The following is a 19467-nucleotide window of genomic DNA, read 5'->3' on the forward strand; positions in this document are numbered from 1 at the left end:
AATTGATTACCTAGCATTTTCCTATGAGAACCAATTTAGAAATTGTTGTTGTTGTTTGTTTTTAAATGTCATTTTGAAGTTATGAATTTACTTTGTTAATTGAAGTTAAGATTCTTGGTCCTTGTCTTGATTCATCCCTCTTTAATTTGGATCTTGTTCTTTTTTGCAGGGTGGGGGGGGAGGTGAGCCTGGGGGATTGTAATAAGGGACTTGTGCATGCTAGGCGAGCACTCTACCAACTGAGCTATATCCCCACCCTGAGTCTTGTTCTTTTGATGTGAACCTGGGGTTCTGGGGATCAAATCCAGAGCCTCTTGTGTGCTAGGCAAGCACTTTCCCACTGAGCTACATCCCCATATTTTACATGGGAATATATTACAGCTTGAAAGTGGTTTTCTTCTTCAAGCACTATAGTGTTAATTGTTTCCGAATATTGAAATGTGACTGTGAATTTCCTTGGGAATGTTTTCTTTGTAGGTATAGGAGGTATCGCCAGCATGCCACCGCTTACTGCTGTTGCTCCAGTGCCAATGGGATCCATCCCAGTTGTTGGAATGTCTCCACCCTTAGTATCTTCTGTTCCTCCAACAGCAGTGCCTCCCCTAGCTAACGGGGCTCCCCCTGTCATACAGCCTCTGCCTGCATTTGCTCATCCTGGTATGTGACCTGCCAAAACCATAGGCTGAATTTCCACAGCTTTTATTTTGATATTTATTCTTGTTAAATCTTTTTTTACTTTCTTATCACATTTAAATGGTATTTTGTTCCAAAGTAAAATCTTTTTTTTTCCACTTAATTTTTCATTTTTTTCAACATATTAAGCAGCATATTTTATGGTAGGGAGAGGACAAGGGAATGGAATTGTCGATCTCTGTGAACAAAAGTAAACTTGGTGGTGAAAGTCAAGAGCATAATTTCTCTTCAAGGGCTTAATAAGAGCAGCTGAAGTTGAACAGTGTTTTTGATCATTTTTTATTTTCATGTATCAGTTACTACTTTTCTATAGCTACTGTGAATTGCTAATAAGCAAGCCATCTCCTAGGAATTAAGTTATGTGCTGGGGAAAATTGAACATTGCTTGATTTTTTGAGGAGGTGGAATTAATCAGGCAGAAAAGAGAAGGAAGTCATTTAAATGACTAAGCATATTAAGCACATGGTATTACATATTTGCTTAATTGAAGGAGAGGATTTCAAAATTCCTCATTAGTTAATTCAATTTGAGACTTTATTCAAAGTCTTTTCCTAAAAGAAAGCATGAACTATATAGTTAGTCATAGTCTAACAAATCTTAATGGTTCATATCAATATGAAAAAAAAATTTAACACTTTGGATATGTCTGGTAAATTCAACAGTGATAACAGCATGGACTTTAGTATTATATTTGAAACATTATTTCTATGTCTGACACACCCTGGATTTATTATATTTGTTGGGTTGTGTCTCTGAGTTATAGCCAAAGAATCTAACAACACTCTTTGGACTTAGATTTTTTTGTCCTTTATAGTCCATTGTTTATATATGATCATGCCTTCAGATGTGATAGGAGCCGAGAAAGTGCATGCAGTTCCTTTTTTAGTAGTAATGGTGAATCCACAGGCTCTGAGTCTTGTTTTCTTTTGGGCTAATGGTAGATCAACCAGCAGGCAAGGGTAGGGGAATGTGACTAAGGCTAAGGGTGTTTTTAGTCTGATACAAAACTAATCAGGTCAAATGAGAATAATCAGATACAAAAGCTGTCCCTCCCTAGTATCACATATTATCTGGCCAAGACTTGGCAGACTGACTTCTTGGCTCTGACATCTGGAACTGATACTTAAGCTCCTTTAGTGCAGTTGAGAAAATGCCATCTTTTTGGGTGCAGTGGCACACATTTGTAATCCCAGCAATTTGAGAGACTGAGGCAGGAGGTTCACAAGTTCGATGCCACCTCAGCAATTTAGCAAGGTGCCAAGCAAGACCCTTTCTCAAAATGAAAAGGGCTGGAATGAAGCTCAGTGATAAAGTGCTGGGTTTGATCCCTGGCAACTCCCACTGCCTCCCAAATGCCACCTTATATATTTAAGCTGTTACATTTTTAACTATTGGAACGGATCTAATAACATGTGGTACTAAAAGCTCAATGAAATGGAAAACTTTATGGATGTCAGCATTACTGCTCAGTAAAGTAATTCTCAGTAGAACAGTAAATCTAGAAGCATTTTGGCAAGAGGACAGAGACTAAGAGGGAAATAGAACTCTTTTGAGTCCAAGTTCTATTGGAAAGCAAGGAGGAGTTGTTTCTGCTTTAAGTTTTCCTTCTTTTTTATTTTTTGGCACTGGGGATTAAACCTAGGGGTTTTTATCACTGAGCTATATCCCCAGCCCTTTTTATTTTTTATTTTGAGACAAAAAGTCTTGCTAAGTTGTTGAGGGCCTCATTAAGTTCCTGAAGCTGGCTTTGAACTTGTGCAGTCCTCCTTACAGGAGTATACCACCCTGCCTGGCTGCCTTAGGTTTTATATCTGTGCATTTTAATATTTTGTCATAGGGGAAAGTTTCTTATCTTTGTAGAATTAAAATCATTCAACATTTATTTTTATAGCAGCCACATTGCCAAAGAGTTCTTCCTTCAGTAGATCTGGTCCAGGATCACAGTTAAGCACTAAATTACAGAAGGCGCAGTCATTTGATGTGGCCAGGTAAGCTTGCTTGTTTTTAATGATAAGTTTGGTTTAAAACCATTATCTGATTATAAAAGAAAATGAACCCTCTTTATTATCTTCTTTCATTTTTATTGTATGTTAATAATAATTTAAAAATTCTTGATAATGTCACTAGATTTTATCATTTCTTTGTTGCAGGGATGACAGAAATCAAAAACATGCCATTTCTTGGAAGGTTTTATGTGTTTTTGTTGTTGTTTTTGGCTTTTTAAAGGGGATAACAAAAAGGTAACGGGGGGGGGGGTGCAGGTCAATGGCAGTGGCAGAGCACTGCCTAGCATGGGTAAGGAGGTCCTAGGTTCAATACCTAGTACAAAAAAAAAAAAAGTAACAGACATTTTTAAACATAGTAAAATAGCATTCTAGGTAAGGGAAAAATAAATTAACTGTTTCTTATTAGTCACTTAAAAGTGTATAAAAATTATATATGAAGATTGGAGCCATGGGTTTATATTATTTTTCATTCTGTCTCAGATAATCTCATGGAGTCTGTGTGGCTTATTAGTAAAACCCTCTTAAAGGCCAATTTTTACTAAAATGAATTATTCAAATTAATGGACAGTTCACATTAATCAAAAGTGTGGCTCAATTTTTGAAAAACTCATATGATCTTATTACTTATATTTTGGCCAAACTGATTTTGTATTTTATTTATTTATTGGTACCAGGGATTGAACACAAGGGTACTTAACCTCTGAGCTACATCCCCAGCTCTTTTTCACATTTTATTTAGAGACAGGGTCTTGCTGAGTGTTTTATGTCCTTGCTAAGTTTCTGAGACTGGCTTTGAACTCGTGGTCCTCCTGACTTGGCCTACCAAGCCTCTGGGATTACAGGCATGTGCCAGTGTGCCCAGCTCTATTGTATTTATTTATTATATTTTTATTATATTATATTTTTGTTTTCTCCTAGTTTTTTCCCCTGTGTATACTGATACATTAAGTTGAAAATTTTTATTGTAAGTAGTCTTAAAACTCTTGGAATGAAGGAGGATGTAAATTAAGGTAATTGCAGCCTTTCATTAAAATTATATCTTAATTTAATCAGGTCAGTTTTCCTCTTTAAAGAGAATAATATGTTGAATATAATTCAATAATGCATTCCCTTAAAAAATATGATTTAAAGAAAATCCATACCCTAGCACTAACTAAAAAAAAAAAAAAAAGGAAAGTGAGAAAGACCCATCCAGTGAAAAGCACTGTGCCAAAAGCTGTGCACAATAACTGACTCATCTCCATAAGATGACTCTATTATTTTCTCTGTTTTAGTTTGGGGACCAGGTCAGAGACATTGAGTGACTTGCCCAAGATTATTAACTTGTTAAGTGTCAGTGCTGAGTTGTACTCAGTTTTTCTAAACTGCAAATTTTCTATAAAATCTTCAGTTTATTGTGGTGTACAAGTATTTGTGATCCATTTCATTTAAGTTGCTAGCCTTTGAATGATTGAACATTTATTGAACTTTTTTTTGCCAGGCACCTTATTAATCCCATTCAACCCACAACTACCTGTGCATAGGTATTGTCTCAGGATTGTGAATGAGGAGGCAAACAACCCAAAGAAGTTATGTTCCTTTCCTATAATTTGCAGTTGAGTAAAGGTAGAGCTGAGGCTTAAACTCGTATCACATGACCGTAGTTCCATATTGTTAATTTTTTTCTCCTATATGATGCTGAAGCTTTTATATTTTTTCTAACTTTCCACAAGGGATTTTGAAATCTGCCTTAAAATTGATTTGTAACAATTTAGAATGAATGTTATTCATTATTAACAAAAATCAATACTATTAAGATAACTGAACTTTTTATGTTAATATTCATCTTTTCAATAATATAAACTTTCAGCAGAGTTTTATAATGTAGTATCCAACTTTTAGGTAATATATTAATGAGTTAGTTTTTAGTCTATTTAGATTCTCAGGAATTAGACAGAGAACCATGACATGATAAGTGTAATCTGGGACAACTTCTGTGCATAGCACCCTATATCTCTAGGGTGCAGGAGCAAGCTAGCTTTTTGACAAACAAGCAGGAGTTGGAATCAGCAAAATATTAGTTAAAATGAGAGAGTTGTTGCCCAAGTATTCACAGCAGAATAGATCACGGTAAGTGTTTTTTATTAAGAAGTTCATAAAAATTAAAAAGGTGAGCTTAATACTTTTCAAGTGTTTGGGAACTACTTTCTGTGCTTTCTGAACTATATACAGTAAGTATAAGTGCATTGATAATACATATAAATCATGGTTAAGAGGTTAAAATTTTACCTTTCCATGAGAGATATAGGTATTTTTATTGGAATGAAAAGAAGTTGCATATGTGACAGCTGAACATCTGTGAATGAATCACTTGATTTAGACATTAGACTTTTAACAAACTATTGATACCAATGTGATCCTTGCTTGGGCCATGGTAGCTGAGGAGCAAATCGCCAGGGATGTCTAGACCCAAATTGGCTGTTAGCAGTGGTTTCTTCAGGTCAGGGTTGTAGCACATTGGCAGAAAGAGGTCACTGCTGGATGGCATTTAAGAAAGATGAGCGCTGTCCATCACTGTTCTGCTGATTTGTCATGGTCTTGGAAATGTTTTTTGGAAGATTCTCTACTTGGTGGAAATTTAAACTTTTTATCATGAAATAATTTTATTTCATTAAGAAGTGGGTTCTATGCAGGGTATGAGGGTGCATACCTGTAATCCCAACAACTTGGGAAGCTGAGGCAGGAGGATCACAACCTCAGCAACTTAGTAATGCCCTGTCTTAAACTATTAAAAACATAAAAAGGGCTGAAGGCTTAGCTCACTTGTTAAGTGCCCCTGGGTCCAATCCTAGTATTACCCCTTCCCCGCAAGAAAAGAAAAAGAAGTAGGTCCCATATTTTAGTGTATAGAAAATTGAATGTTTTGGAGAATTAATACCTTTAGAGGCACTTATTTGTTGGGAGTGTTTTTTTTTTTTTTTAACTAAAGGAAATGTTTTCTAGACACAAAAATGTGTGTTATTTTGCCTCTGTTCTAAGATTTCTCATACTTATGTAGAACCTTGATATTATTAAGTTATATATGTAACATGAAATAGTCACTTGATCTTTTAGGTTTTCCATTTCTGGAAAAAATAATGAACTTACCTATTTTTAAAAATTGTTATGTGTATATTTTTAGTTTTTTGTTCAACCCTCAGAAAAACAAACACATACACACACAAACACACACACAAACACACATGGCAGGGATTGGGGGAAGGGAAAAAGGGCAATACTGTTCAAGTTGTAAATCTAGAGAAAGTTGTAAGTTTACTGTTTCTAAAGACCGTCAGCAGTCTTTTCCTTCTGGTTAATCATCTTTTTCTCCTTCCTTTTTTCCTGGTAGTGTCCCTCCAGCAGCAGAATGGGCTGTTCCTCAGTCATCGAGATTGAAATACAGGCAGTTATTCAATAGTCATGACAAAACTATGAGTGGACACTTAACAGGTATTTACAAATAAAGATTAGTGAAATATGATCTTTGTTCTAAATGCAGATTGTTTCTAGATATTGGGTCAAAGGTATTTTCCAAATGTCTTTCTTTGTTTGCTTATTTCTAAGTAGTGTTTTTGTTGTCTGTGTTATCTTGTGTTTGCAAATACTGATAACTCCATCAGTAGTCTTCTAATCCTCTGACCTTTGTCCCAGTGTGCTTCTTGGTAGAGTAGAACATAGACCAGGTATGCTCCTGCACATTGAAAGCCACTAATATGCAAACCAGGACACTAATAAAGTAACAGTGCTATGAACAAAAACTAGCTTTAGGTTCTGAAGTCTAGCTTTGCAAATGTTCTTCATGATGTTCACTCTCCAGGCCAGAGTTTGAATCTGTGTGTAACATGGAAAATAACCTCTTAAGGAACACGGTTTGCCATGGTTTCACTGGGTCTCACCTCTTTGGATCTTATTTCTTCATCTGTTAAAGACCAGAGTAATTTATATGATTCCAGTAGATTTTTAAAAATTATGATGATACTGTTTCCACATAGAAAGAGTGGAGAAGAATTTTAGGGTACCATCTGAAATCTTTTCAGGAAGGGTTAAATACTTAAAAATAATTAACTTTTTGTATAGAGAAACATAACATTAGTAAAACAAAATAGAGACTTTGAAGGGTTGGCTGAAACTTTGAAGGGCTTTGCTCTAATCTTAAAACCTTTCCCCACAAACGATCTTAGCTATCTCACTTCAGCATGTATTTATCTAAAGGGACAAATAGTGAATACACACAAATACTCTGGGTGCCGTGCTCACCTCTGCTGAAGTAGTGACTGACAGGTTTATGTAGATAGTATGAAAAGCCAGTATAGCTTAGGCAGACACTGCAGGGACATTCACTAGTACAGTTTTAAGCCCTCTTTTACAGTGTGTTTGACACCAGTTCTCTACACATACCCAGAACTACATTGCCATTAAGTCTGAAAATATTTTTTCAAAACAGTGCTGTTGTTTGCTGTGATTTAATGAAAACAGTATTCAAATGTGACACTGATTTTGAAATTCTTTCTTGACAAAATGTGTTTTTTTTTAATTGAAGTGTATATATCCCAACAATAATGACCCAGGCACTTGTATTTAGAATTTTTAATTACCTAAGGCAGAAAGTAAGGTTTGAAATGTACTGGAAAGAAAGCAGGTTTTGTTCTTGCTTATCTGTAAGCTTGTTACTACTTCATTCCAGCAAGAGTTTAAGGTGCAAATTTGATTTTTGAATCAGACTTTCATATAGTCATATCTGGTAGAAACATTTATTATCATAAATGGCAATAAATAAAATAAATTTAGTTTGTTTTAACTTTATATACTTTTGAGTTATTTGTCCAGAATATGTGTTGGACTAAACCAAGCTGTTGGTGCAAGCAGAGATGATTTGTTGATGGTTGAAACACAAAGGTCATGGTCTTATTTGCAACTATGAAAATATTGTATGAACTCAGAATCCTAAAAGCAGTTATTCATTTAACTTAAGAGAAATATCAAGAAAGTTGAACCAAAGCCCTAGTATATGAAGAGGCCTAAGTGAAATATGTAATTTGACATTCTAATCTGTTCTTTTTTCTTGTGTGTGTGTGTGTGTGTGTGTGTTCTTGTTTAAAGGCACTAATAACAAATCCAAAACTATCAAAAACAAAAGAAAAATATTTTTAAAAAGACAAGAAAGAATTAACAAGCATCTTTATGAAGATACACAATCATAACTTCTTAATCTAGTGCAGTAGTTCTCAACCTTGGAATTGGGGCATTCTAGATGAATACAATAAAGGTATAGGGGTTGTAGATTATTTTGTTTTATATAAATTAGAGGAGAATCTAGATTATCTTTGTAGTATCACTTTTACTACCTTATATTCACATATAATAATATTTCATTATTGGCTCCCCAAGAATTATACATAACCTGTTACTTATCTGATCTCTGCTACTCCTATAGCAAGAGCCCATTGTTAATGTCCTATCAGTTTTTAATGGGATTTCTAATTACCATTGTGTTTTATTTTCACCTACTTACTTTGAATGCCATCAGATCATGGCTACATCTGTATGAGCATGTTGTGGGCATGAGAATGTATGTCATTGATTGGTTCCAGCAGAAAAAAGTGAGAACTTCTGATCTTGTGATATGAACTAGTTTACCTTGGGAATGGAAGCTAATCCAGTAGTAGTGTTGTTTACCCCATGAATTACCTGATCAATTTAACTGACATACATTATTAGGTGTATGCCCCTTTCTTCTCTCACAATTTGATGAGTATTTTATTATTCTTAGAACTTATAAAATGGTCATTCTTGAATTAAGGTTATGTAAGAAGCTGTAGAATTCTCATAATCTTATTCATTCTAGCCTTTCTTCTCAAAGAGGTGTCTTATTATGAAGGTGACCATTCCATTTGTTTTTTGTTTGTTTGTTTGTTTGGTTGGTTTTGCTTATTAATTAGGAAAGCAAAACTCTTGTCAATATTGGACATAAAGCATTAATTCCATGTAATTTTCTCTCTCCTGATATTCAGACTTCCCTATCCAAACATGGATGCCCACAGTTGGGTTTGTGAACTTGAGATTTCTGTTAATCCCCATAATATCAGTCTATATTCTAAAACTGGTACCCTATTATGTATCTAGGTTTCCATGAAAGAGTTCTGTGCACTCAAAGCTCAATTTTATGCTGTTGTGTTATGCTAAAATGTTATCTTATTTGTTGCTGATCTATTTTAATGTTTGCAAAATTGTTGTGAGACAGAATCAAGTTTTAGAATTGAAAGAGATAATTGTGATCTTCCAGTATAGGGATCAATAAACTTTTTCTATAAAAACAAGATAATAAGTTTTTAAAACTAGTAAGCCCCATGTTTTCTATTGCAAGTACTCGACTTTGCCACTGTGGCACAAAAGCAGCCTATTAAACCTATTCATGTTTAATGAATAGGCTTGACAAAGTTTTAGTAAAACTTTATTTATAAAAACAGGTGACAGGGCAATATGATCTATGGGCCATAGTTTGCTAGGTCCCATTCCAGGTTTTTTTCCTCATTTCAGAGATAGAGAAATTCATTTTAGAGAGGTAAAGTAGTTTTGTTAATGCCACATGACATTAAGGAGTCAGGGCTGAAATATAAGTGTCCAGATACCTATGATAGACTTGGTTCTCCACCTTCCTATTAACCTGTTTATTTGAAAAAGATAAAATATTAACTGTATATGGTTCTGGAATGGGAGAATTGTTAAAAGTACTAATTAAAGCATCCACTTAAGTTTTGCTAATTTTATTTTAATGTTTTCAGCAAACTCTGAAGAAAATCATGAGGGACTGTGTCTGTGGCTCAGCAGTAGTGCACTTGCCTGGCACGTGGGAGGCACTGGGTTCGATTCTTAGCACTGCATATAAATAAGTAAAATAAAGGTCTGTTAATAACTAAAAATTTTTTTTAAAAAGAAAATAATGAATTTTCTTTTCAATACAGCAGAGAACCTTTAGAATCTTTCCAATAACTTAGTAAAAATTGTTTATTAGGTGCTGTTAATACATATACATATATACATACACACTAAAGAGAAATATATTCATATGTTTACCAAACCAGAAGGTTCGCTATTTTTAAGAGCCCCAAATTGAAAAATGCCTAAATGCCCATCAGAGCAAAATAAATTGGGCTATAGGCACAGAATGATATACTGTATAGCACACATGCATAAAAATATACATATACATGTATGTACATATATATAGTCATGTGTGCTTTTCTACCAATATTTTACATGTAAATAAAAGTTAAAATCATTGTCAGTAGTAATAAATATTAAATAATAAATATTAACTGCCACTTATTGAGAACTTTAATGTGCTTTATAAAGTTATGATTCCTTAAATGGTGGATCATAGGTTTTTCTAATCTGGAAAGCACCTTTGAGATGAAAAACTCAGGTCCAAATAAGTAAGGAAACTACCTTCCCAGAGTAACTCAGCAAAGTGTAAGCTAAGCTAGTACTGAAGCCCACAGTCCCCTGGTTTGTCAGGACTTTGTCCTTCCTTTTCTGGCTTTGGAGTGCTGGGACCTTGTGATCCCTTTCCTTCCTTACTTGCTGTGTAAACACTCATCCACTTCTGTGTGTTTTGATGAGGTGATATTTGAAAACTGAAATAGCTAAGAGTAAAAGTTTATACATGGGAATCTTGCCAACAGAATTACTACAGCTTTCTGTCCTTGGATCTTCCTGGCACCACACAGCTTGACAGGCAGTGTTGGAATTAAGACATATTTGGGGTGTGTGTGTGTGTGTGTGTGTGTGTGTGTGTGTGTCTTTGTCTTCGCTCATACTAATTTAAACACTCAAAAATCTCCCATTGTATTTTCTATGTGATATATAAAGCTAATTTCTTGCCAGAAATGAAGATACTTGCAGTTATTTTAAGAAAATGAGACCTGATTTTGAAAGAAGAGTAGAAATTCCAGGAAGTATTTCTATTTTTGCTAACATAGAAATTTTGTTCTAGTCCTGGCTATGATATTAGCCAGTTGTGCAACCTTTAATTCAATTTTTTTTTTTTAAAGTCTGTACAGTGAATGATTAGAAGTCCCTCCAAGGCCCTTTCCTTATCTAAGATATTGTAAATCTTCTCTGAATTTATGTGATGATAGTCACGGTGAAGGCAGCAGATGGTGACCATGGAGAAGATGTTCAGTTTATAGTGATAAAGTCTCACTTTTGTAAATAAAAGCCCAATACAAATAGAGATGTTAATCTGGACAAAAGAACAGGTTATATTTTGAAACTCTCATCTTCTACACACTCATTCCTTATTAAACACCCATTGAGCAAAAATGTATTGTGTGTCAGATGCAGCACTGTCATCTTTGTTTCTTTACTTTTGCTAGGGTTTAATTTCCTTTTTTAAAAGCCCCAGGGTAATAGCAAATACTGTGTAAAGCTCTGTGATTGCATGAGATTGCATGGTTCATAAGCACAGCCACTCTGGTCTTCCTGAGCAGGGGTTATTTGCTGACTCATCTTTATGTCTTTTCTCTGGTTTCTATTCAGGTCCCCAAGCAAGAACTATTCTTATGCAATCGAGTTTACCACAGGCTCAGCTGGCTTCAATATGGTAAGGAATAGAAAACCTTGGTTTGTATCAAGTGGAGACTTTATTTCTTAAATTGGTTTTTAGATTAGCATCATTATTTAGGGGAGAATATTTGGAGTACACTTAATTTTCAGGGAGTTGTGATGATTGCCGCTCTTTTTCCCTGTTAATTTTGAAAAACACAAAAGCAGAAAGATTAATACAGTGAATTCTTAAGAACTAATAACACAGCTTAACAGTTCTCAACTATGGCTTGGTTCTTTCTTCCTCCTTGGTGATTATTTTAAGCCAGCTCTCAGTTATATCATTTCATGTGTGAATATTTCACCTGGTGTCTTCAAATAGGTTGGAATTTTAAAATTATAGTCATAATACCATGATTTAAAATAATTAAAACCATGGTTTTAATAGTCATTCTTACCAAGTTAATCAAGTAGTGTTCAAATTTCTTAGATTAACTTAGTTTTTAAGTTTCTTTGTTCAAAGGAGGACTGATATAAATTTATACTTTGCTTATTTTCCCCCCACCTCTTTTTTTTTGGTGCATTGTGGTTGTACATAATAGTGGGATTATTTGTTACATATTCATACATGCATATGGTATAACAATATTATTTGGCCAATATCACTCCCCAACACTCTCCCCTCCCTCCCTGCCCTCCAGCCCTTGGTCCTTTTCCTGTACTCATCTCATCATGATTTTCATGAGATCTGCCCCCAGTTTTCTTTTCCTTTTTCTTTAGCTTCCACATATGAGAGAAAACATAAGACCCTTGACCTCCTGTATACCTTGCTTTTGTGTATGTGAGTGTGTGCGTGCACACAGGCTGGATACTGAGATCTCATGCTTTCTAAGCGTATGCTATACTGTTTAGCTCTGCTTCCAGTTCCTACTTTGCAGTATTTGATTGATACATCTTTTAAAATCTTTTTTAATCTATAAATTTTCCCTTTTCCATCTGTCCCCTGGACCCCCTTAAAAACAAACACGTAGTCCGGTATATAGTTTTTTAGTGGCCTAACTTTTGAAGATTGCATTCCTGTGGTGGTGTTTAACTTGTTTCTGTATTTCCCATGAATTGGTAATTGGATCTAGAACAAGATTTTGCAACCTTTGCATTATTGACATTTAGGGCCAGTAATTTCTTTACTGCAGAGGGCTGTCCTGAGCATTGTAGAATATTTTCTTTATTTTGAGAGGTGGTTTAGAGATATGGTCTCACTATATTGCTCTGGTTGGTGTCTGACTTGTGAGCTTGAGTGATCTTCCCACCATAGTCTCCCAAGTGCTCAGACTATAGGCGTGCATCACTGTGTCCAGCTCATGGCAGGTTTTTAGTAGCTCTTGCCCCTGTTTAGTAGATGCTACATTTAGTAGCATGATGCCTACCCCCAGTTATAACAACCCAAAATATCCCCAGACATGGACAAAAATTTCCCTTGGAGTTCAACATCATTCTTGGTTGAGAACCACAGTTTTGAGTTTTATAGTTGTGGGTTTTTTTGTTTTGTTTTGTTTTGTCTTTTGTTAAGCCTACATCAGAGATGTTACCTGTGTATTTTAATCAGAAGGCATATAATGTCTGCCTATTTTGCAATGGTTTTTGTTTTGTTATTTTCAGTGCTGGAGATTGAACATCGGGCTCATATATGCTAAGCAAATGCTTTACCACTACTAAACTAATCACTAGCCTCTATTCTGTGATAATTTTTAATAGCTCTTGATGGGTATTGTCTAGGTCATATAGGTTTTCTTACATTTAGATGTTAGTAAGAATAGTTTCTTAACAAACCATGCATATTTAAAAATTTTTAAAAATATTATGTAATTGCTTAATTTTGAGCTTTTCTGCATATATTATTGTTGTGTATCTTTTAGTTACATGTTGATGACTATGCCTAGAAAATGGATTTGGTTTACACTGCTCATATGCCAAATTCATGACTTTCACGCAGGGCACATCGATCTGGTTTCTTCTCAAGTGACTGAGCTCTAATGCTGGTCAGCCTTTAGGGAGGCCTAGACAGGAAGATCGAAAGTTCCATGCCAGTCTTAACAACTTAGTGAGACCCTGTCTCAAAATGAAAAATAAAAAGGGATGAGGATGTGGCTCAGTAGTTAAGCACCCCTGGGTTCTATCCTTAGTACCAAAAAAAAGGAAGAAATTGAAACGTTTATTTTAAATTTATAACTCGTCTTCCAAAAAACACATTTGAGGCATCTCTTTTTAGAATGTTGTATTCTTAATTCAAACACTAAAATGATATTTCTTTTTTTGGGAGGTACCAGGGATTGAACTCAGGGGTACTCTACCATTGAGCCACATCTCCAACACTATTTTATATTTTATTTAGAGACAGGGTCTCACTGAGTTGCTTAGCACCTTGTTTTTGCTGAAGCTGGCTTTGAACTCAGAATCCTTCTGCCTTAGCCTTCTGAGCCACTGGGATCACATGGTGCACGCCACCATACCCGGCCAGGATACTTTAATTAAATATTTGCAACCATAATTATTCAATTATGAAGGAAAAAAAGAATTCTAATGGATTTACCTAGGAGTAGCTAACTGTGGGGTGTGAAAAGAAAAGGGGGATAAGAATCAGCAGGAAGGGTTTTCATTTGTGGCTCTATTCTTTTTAAAAATGGTTGTCTGGCATCTGGGACAGGCAAAACTAGAGAGACAGAAAAGAGATCAGGGGTGGCAGGGCCTGGGTGGGGGAAAGGGAAGAGTTGGACTGGAGGGAGATGTGGGGATTCTGGGTGGTGTTGACTGTTCTGTGAACTCTGTTGATGGTTCTATTGCTATGTTTGTCAAACCTCGAAGAATTGTACTTTAAAAAGGCCAAATGTTACAATAATAGTAATAATAATAGATTTATGGACCTAAAGAAATATCATAATTAAGAGAAAAGCTTCTTGGGTTTTGCCATTGGCAAAGCCAGTTTCCTAATGTAGCATTTGTCTTTTTTAACATTCTGGTTAACAGATGTGTTGTCTTGCATCTTCTTTTGGTATCTTGAAGTTGTTAAATAAAATCACATTCCGGTACTTGCTAGGAAAATCTGTTTACTGTAATTAACTACTTGGGCAACTGCATTGTCAAGAGTGATGGAAATTGAATCCCTAGAATGAGGAGGAAAGGCCTTAACTCTATGAATAGGAGCTATAGAGATCCAGCCTAATAGGCATGTATTGAGGTTGGGCAGCCTATCCAGTAGGCCACGTCTGGCCTTCACCTGTTTTTGTAAATGAATTTTTATTGTTAAAAACAGCTATGCCTGTTTATTTATATATTGTCTATGGCTGCTGCAAGGGCAGAATTCAGCATGATAGAGATTATCTTACAAGCCGTACAGTATTGGCTGCCTCACCCTGAATGTGACATATTTTAAATATGTCACATTCCCAGGACTGAGAAGAGTATTATTGCAATCTTAGCATTTGTTGAGTACTGAACACTATCCCAACTATACAAAATATTTCATTTTATTCTTGTAATGGTATGAAATAATTGTAAACTGAGGCAGGTAGACTCAATTGGCCTAGAATAAGAATTATAATACAGAAGTAAAATAAATCAGCAATGCATGCGTTTTTATGAAACCAGAAATGAGACTTTTTTGTTGAATTAGGAATCTTTCTGACATTGATCAAGATGGAAAACTCACAGCAGAAGAATTTATCCTGGCTATGCACCTAATTGATGTTGCTATGTCTGGCCAACCACTGCCACCTGTCCTGCCTCCAGAATACATTCCACCTTCCTTTAGGTAAGGAACATTTGGCTTTTGTAAGGAATTATGCATTGCATTGAGTATGTTAATTCCAAATTGGCTTTGTTGACCATCTTATAGTGATTTCCATTCTTGACAAGTAAATGAAATATCTGTGAATTCAAGAGAATCTTCCAGTCCAGATTCTGTCTTAATTCTGGGCCTTTCTGTTCTACAGGGTATTTATAGTATATTAGTAAATGCAATCAAATAAAACATTTTTGTATGAACTTATATAATTGAAAACTGAATAAGCCCATATATAGGAAATAAAGCAAGGTGTGTATTATATACATTCCACAGATAACAAAAAATGCTAGCAATTCAGAAATTACAATCAGAAAGACAATTAAAGAAAATTATCTTTGTCTGAAATAGTCTCAGTCGACATGTCAAGAGTGTCCCCCAGGGTCTAGTTGGGACCCCACTGGCATGCCTACATGCATACACACATATCATCCAATACAGCGCCAACTCATGGCTTTACATGTAGAAGATGAATATGAGATCCCACAAGCGCAAAGAAGAAGAGAAACAAAGACATACTTCTGTTCTGGGTCCTCAAACTTCAGGAAAGACTTGTGAGGAGAAATAGCCATCACTGTCCACACTGTCCTCATACAGGAGCAAGCTGAGAAACTGAGTGCAGAAGAAGCAAGGGGCAGCTGAAGAAGCATTTGCCTATAAAATCTCACAGCTGCAGGGTTCACTACAGGAGAAATTGAACATTGGAAACTATTGAAAGTTTAAAAAGAAGGATGGGGAGATTGTTTTGAAAGAGCAAGTTTAAACATAGTGATAGTGATCAGTAAAGTAAATGTATTTCAAAACTATAAAATACAGACATTTCGTGTGTTCAGGAAGTAGTTAAATGGAGAAATTTTTGTATAAGAAAAACAGTTGCTCCCAAATCACTGAGCTGCTGATCTTTCCTGGAAGCGATTGAAAGTTACTCACAAGGGTAATGGTAATAGCATCAGACTCACTGGGTGCTCACTATTTACCAGATACTTTATGATTATAAGCTAATTTAGCCCTTTTGAATTGTCCTAATTTTTATGGTTTTTTCCCTTGCCAGGAGTTGGGGTGAGGGGTTCAGGGGATCAAACCTAGGACCTTGCACATGGAAAGCATGTGTTCTACCACTGAGCCACACCCTCATTCCCAACATTTTGAATAAGGTAACACTCAGAATCTGATAACATTCAAATATTCATTTTAAAAACTACAGAGTAAAGAAGTCCAAACTCTGTCTTTCCTCACTGTAAATGAAATTTGTTCCATGGTATGGTATAATCTAAAAATTCTTTTTCGTAGCTTGTTTCTACCTACCTCGTTTTATGTGGATTTGTTTCTTTTTTTTTTTCACAATTGCAGAAGAGTTCGATCAGGCAGTGGAATATCTGTTATAAGCTCAACATCTGTAGATCAGAGGTTACCAGAGGAACCAGCTTTAGAAGATGAACAGCAACAATTAGAAAAGAAATTACCTGGTAAGGCAGCCTTTACATTTGGCTTACACATCAGATTAAAGATTTTCTATCTGTAAGGCATAATGGAAATAAAAATAAATCTAGCTTCTGACATTTCTGTATTTCTTTGAGCATATCAGAAAAAGACGTTTAATGTGCTTTTAGATTTGGATCTGTGTAGAAAAATAAGAACATGTGTACTTTGCTGGTGCATCCTTATTCTAGTTGGTTTTTTTTTTTTTGGCGGTGCTGGGGATTGAACCCAGGGCCTTGTACGTGGAGGCAAGCACTCTATCAACTGAGCTATATGCCGAGTCCCCTTATTCTAGTTTTTAACTTGAAGTATTATTATATACTGCTAAACAAAGATTTTATTAATGTTATCTATGGAATATAGAACACTAAAAATTTGCAGTTAGATGGTTTCTTAGGACCACCAGTGCAGAAGCAAAAAATAAAGTCAACTACTATAGCATTCTTTATGTGTTACAGAAGAATTAGAAACTCCTTAGCAGCAGGAACCTACTTTAAATTTAATGTGAACCTGTTTTAAATAACCCACATTTACAATGTAAATCTATCATACTATTAAAAAAGTCCAAGGTGGCTATGAATTATTAATGATGAGATGATAATGATACTAAGAGGCAATTGAAATTTGCTATGAAGTCTCTTTATATTAAATACTTTGTCAATATCATTTTGCTGCAGTAAAGGGCTCAGCATTCCACAACCATTAATTAGTTTGCTGAGAACACAAGCTCTTCCAGACTGTTCTGTAAACTAAATAACTTTTCAGTTATGTTCAGTGATGAAATACTTATTATAGTTTTTCTGTGTGCAAGGCTGGAAGAATCTAAATGCTAATCATACATGGTCCATACTCTCTAGAAACTTACATTAGAAAATTTAAGTTATCCATATAAACAATTGCTAAAACAGTAAGTACATAAGTGTGATAAGGTCCTGGAGAGTTTGTAGATGCACAGCAAAGCTACTTATGGTTGGTTGTGGTATACTGAAAAGGACATGAGGAATTAAATCCCCATGGTCTAGATCACAGTTAAGTGAAAACCTGAGGATAAATAGGGTCACTACAAGTGGATGTGAGGAACATGTCAACTTTTGAAAACAATGGAAATGAATCCTCAATGGGATAAGGACAGGAATTCTTAGAATTTGGAATTTTCTTTTTCTATTAGTAGTAAGCATTCATTTTGGATTTTGAACAGGATGTGACATTGAGTATTTTTTTTTTTTTGCATTGATTCTTTCCACAACCATTTATGATGTGCCTCCTATATACTAGGAATAGTGCCAGACACTGAATAAAAAAGATGTATAAAGATTTTCAGTGTTTTTAAAATTGAGATTAAATATGCATACTATAAAATTGAGCATCTTTTTTTTTTTAATTTTTGTAGTTGTAGATGAACAGCATGCCTTTATTTTGTTTCTTTATATATGGTGCTAAGGATCAAACCCACTACCACACACATGCTAGGCAAGCGCTCTGCCACTGAGCTACAGCCACAGCCCCCAAATTGAACATTTTAAACTGTATAATTTAGTGGCTTATCACCTTGGCCCGACACTCCAAAATATCATACAATGTGAGGCTAAAACTGTGGAGATTTATTTCTCATGTGCTAAAGGCTAGAAGTTCAAGATCAGAGCCCAGGCAGTTTAGTTCCTGGTGAGAGCACTCTTGTAGATAGCTGTTTACTCTCAGTGTCCTCCTATGGCCTTTCCTTGGTGTATGCATGGGTGTGGGAGAGTGATCTTCTTTTTCTTTCTCTTTTTATAAGGTCACTAATCTCATCATGGGGCCCCACCCCTATGATCTAATCTAACCCTAATTACCCCAAAAGATGTTTCCAAATACCATCACATTGGTGTAGTTAAGGCTGTAACATGAATTTGGGTGTGTGGTAGGGGCTGTACATTTATTCTATAATAATGGTGTTTATTATTACTCTCAGTTGTGCAAACACCACCCCTCTCTTCTTCCAAAAGAAAATACCCTACTTACTCACTCTCCATTCTCATTCACCCCAGCCCCGGACAGCCACCAATCTGCTTTCGGTTTCTTTGGATTTAACAATGGTGGGTAGTTCATATAATTGGAATCATATAATATTTGACCTTTTGTACCTGGCTTCTTTCACTTAGCAGAGATTCCTTTGTAAGGATCATTTACTCATTCCCTGAGTGAAGGGACTTGAAGTTTTAAGGTGGCTGAGTAAAGAAGATAGTGCCACCTCTGAAATCACCAAATGTGATCTCATGCTAGGCTAGAACTCTACCACCTAGCCACTTTCCCAGCCTCGAGAGTTTCCCTTGTCTGGGATGGATACCAAGGAGATGTATAGGAGGCAACACAAAGGTGAATACACATTGCTGGAAACAGGAAGGGGATGGAATATTTAGAAGTGAATAAAATAAAATAAATGAAAACAAAGGTGTAAAAAGGAAAAGAGAAAAATTATGGAATTAAAAATTTATAGAAGTGTGTCAAAGAAGGAAACAAAAAAATGGATTAGAAAAAAATATTTACTGACTGTGGTCCATTTAAGAATTTGGGCAGAGCAGCTTCTTCAGTGTGAACCATGCAATACTTGCTCTCTACCCCTGCTTTGAGAAGTCACCTTGTTCAAACAGGAGACAGACAGTGCAGTTATAAGCTAAGGTAAAGAAGAGACTCATGATGCAGAAGAGATGGTGGGTCACTTGCTGAAGAAGGGCATGAAGAAGGGAAAGGGTAGAGTAGCAGGAGAGGAGAGGAATTGGGTGTAAATACAGAATTATTGAAAGATTTTTGTAGAAATAGTGTGTGGCACGGATGGTAGTAAAAACGTTAGGGGCAACTCTTCCCTAACCTTTCTGTTTCCTGTTTGTAGTGCTCACTACAAGGGCTCAGTAA

The 19467-nt window shown here is 35.6% G+C and overlaps 1 protein-coding gene across 11 annotated transcripts in view; it reads left to right on the forward strand.

Annotated features, from left to right (window-relative positions):
• ITSN1 (intersectin 1) overlaps window positions 1–19467 on the forward strand; it is a 203890-nt gene that overhangs the window by 77826 nt on the left and 106597 nt on the right. For all 11 annotated transcript variants that reach the window (XR_014022935.1, XR_014022936.1, XR_014022937.1 and 8 more), the window contains exons 6-11: window positions 478–657; window positions 2585–2681; window positions 6067–6167; window positions 11256–11319; window positions 14932–15069; window positions 16450–16565. Coding sequence is in view for 7 of the 11 variants with exons in the window: in XM_081301087.1 (XP_081157213.1) it covers window positions 478–657; window positions 2585–2681; window positions 6067–6167; window positions 11256–11319; window positions 14932–15069; window positions 16450–16565 (696 nt within the window). In the remaining 4 variants the exon portion in view is untranslated. The remainder of the gene's footprint in view (window positions 1–477; window positions 658–2584; window positions 2682–6066; window positions 6168–11255; window positions 11320–14931; window positions 15070–16449; window positions 16566–19467) is intronic.

This window comes from Spermophilus citellus (assembly GCF_964194105.1).
Source record: "Spermophilus citellus genome assembly, chromosome: 7".
NCBI classification, from domain to species: Eukaryota; Metazoa; Chordata; class Mammalia; order Rodentia; family Sciuridae; genus Spermophilus; species Spermophilus citellus.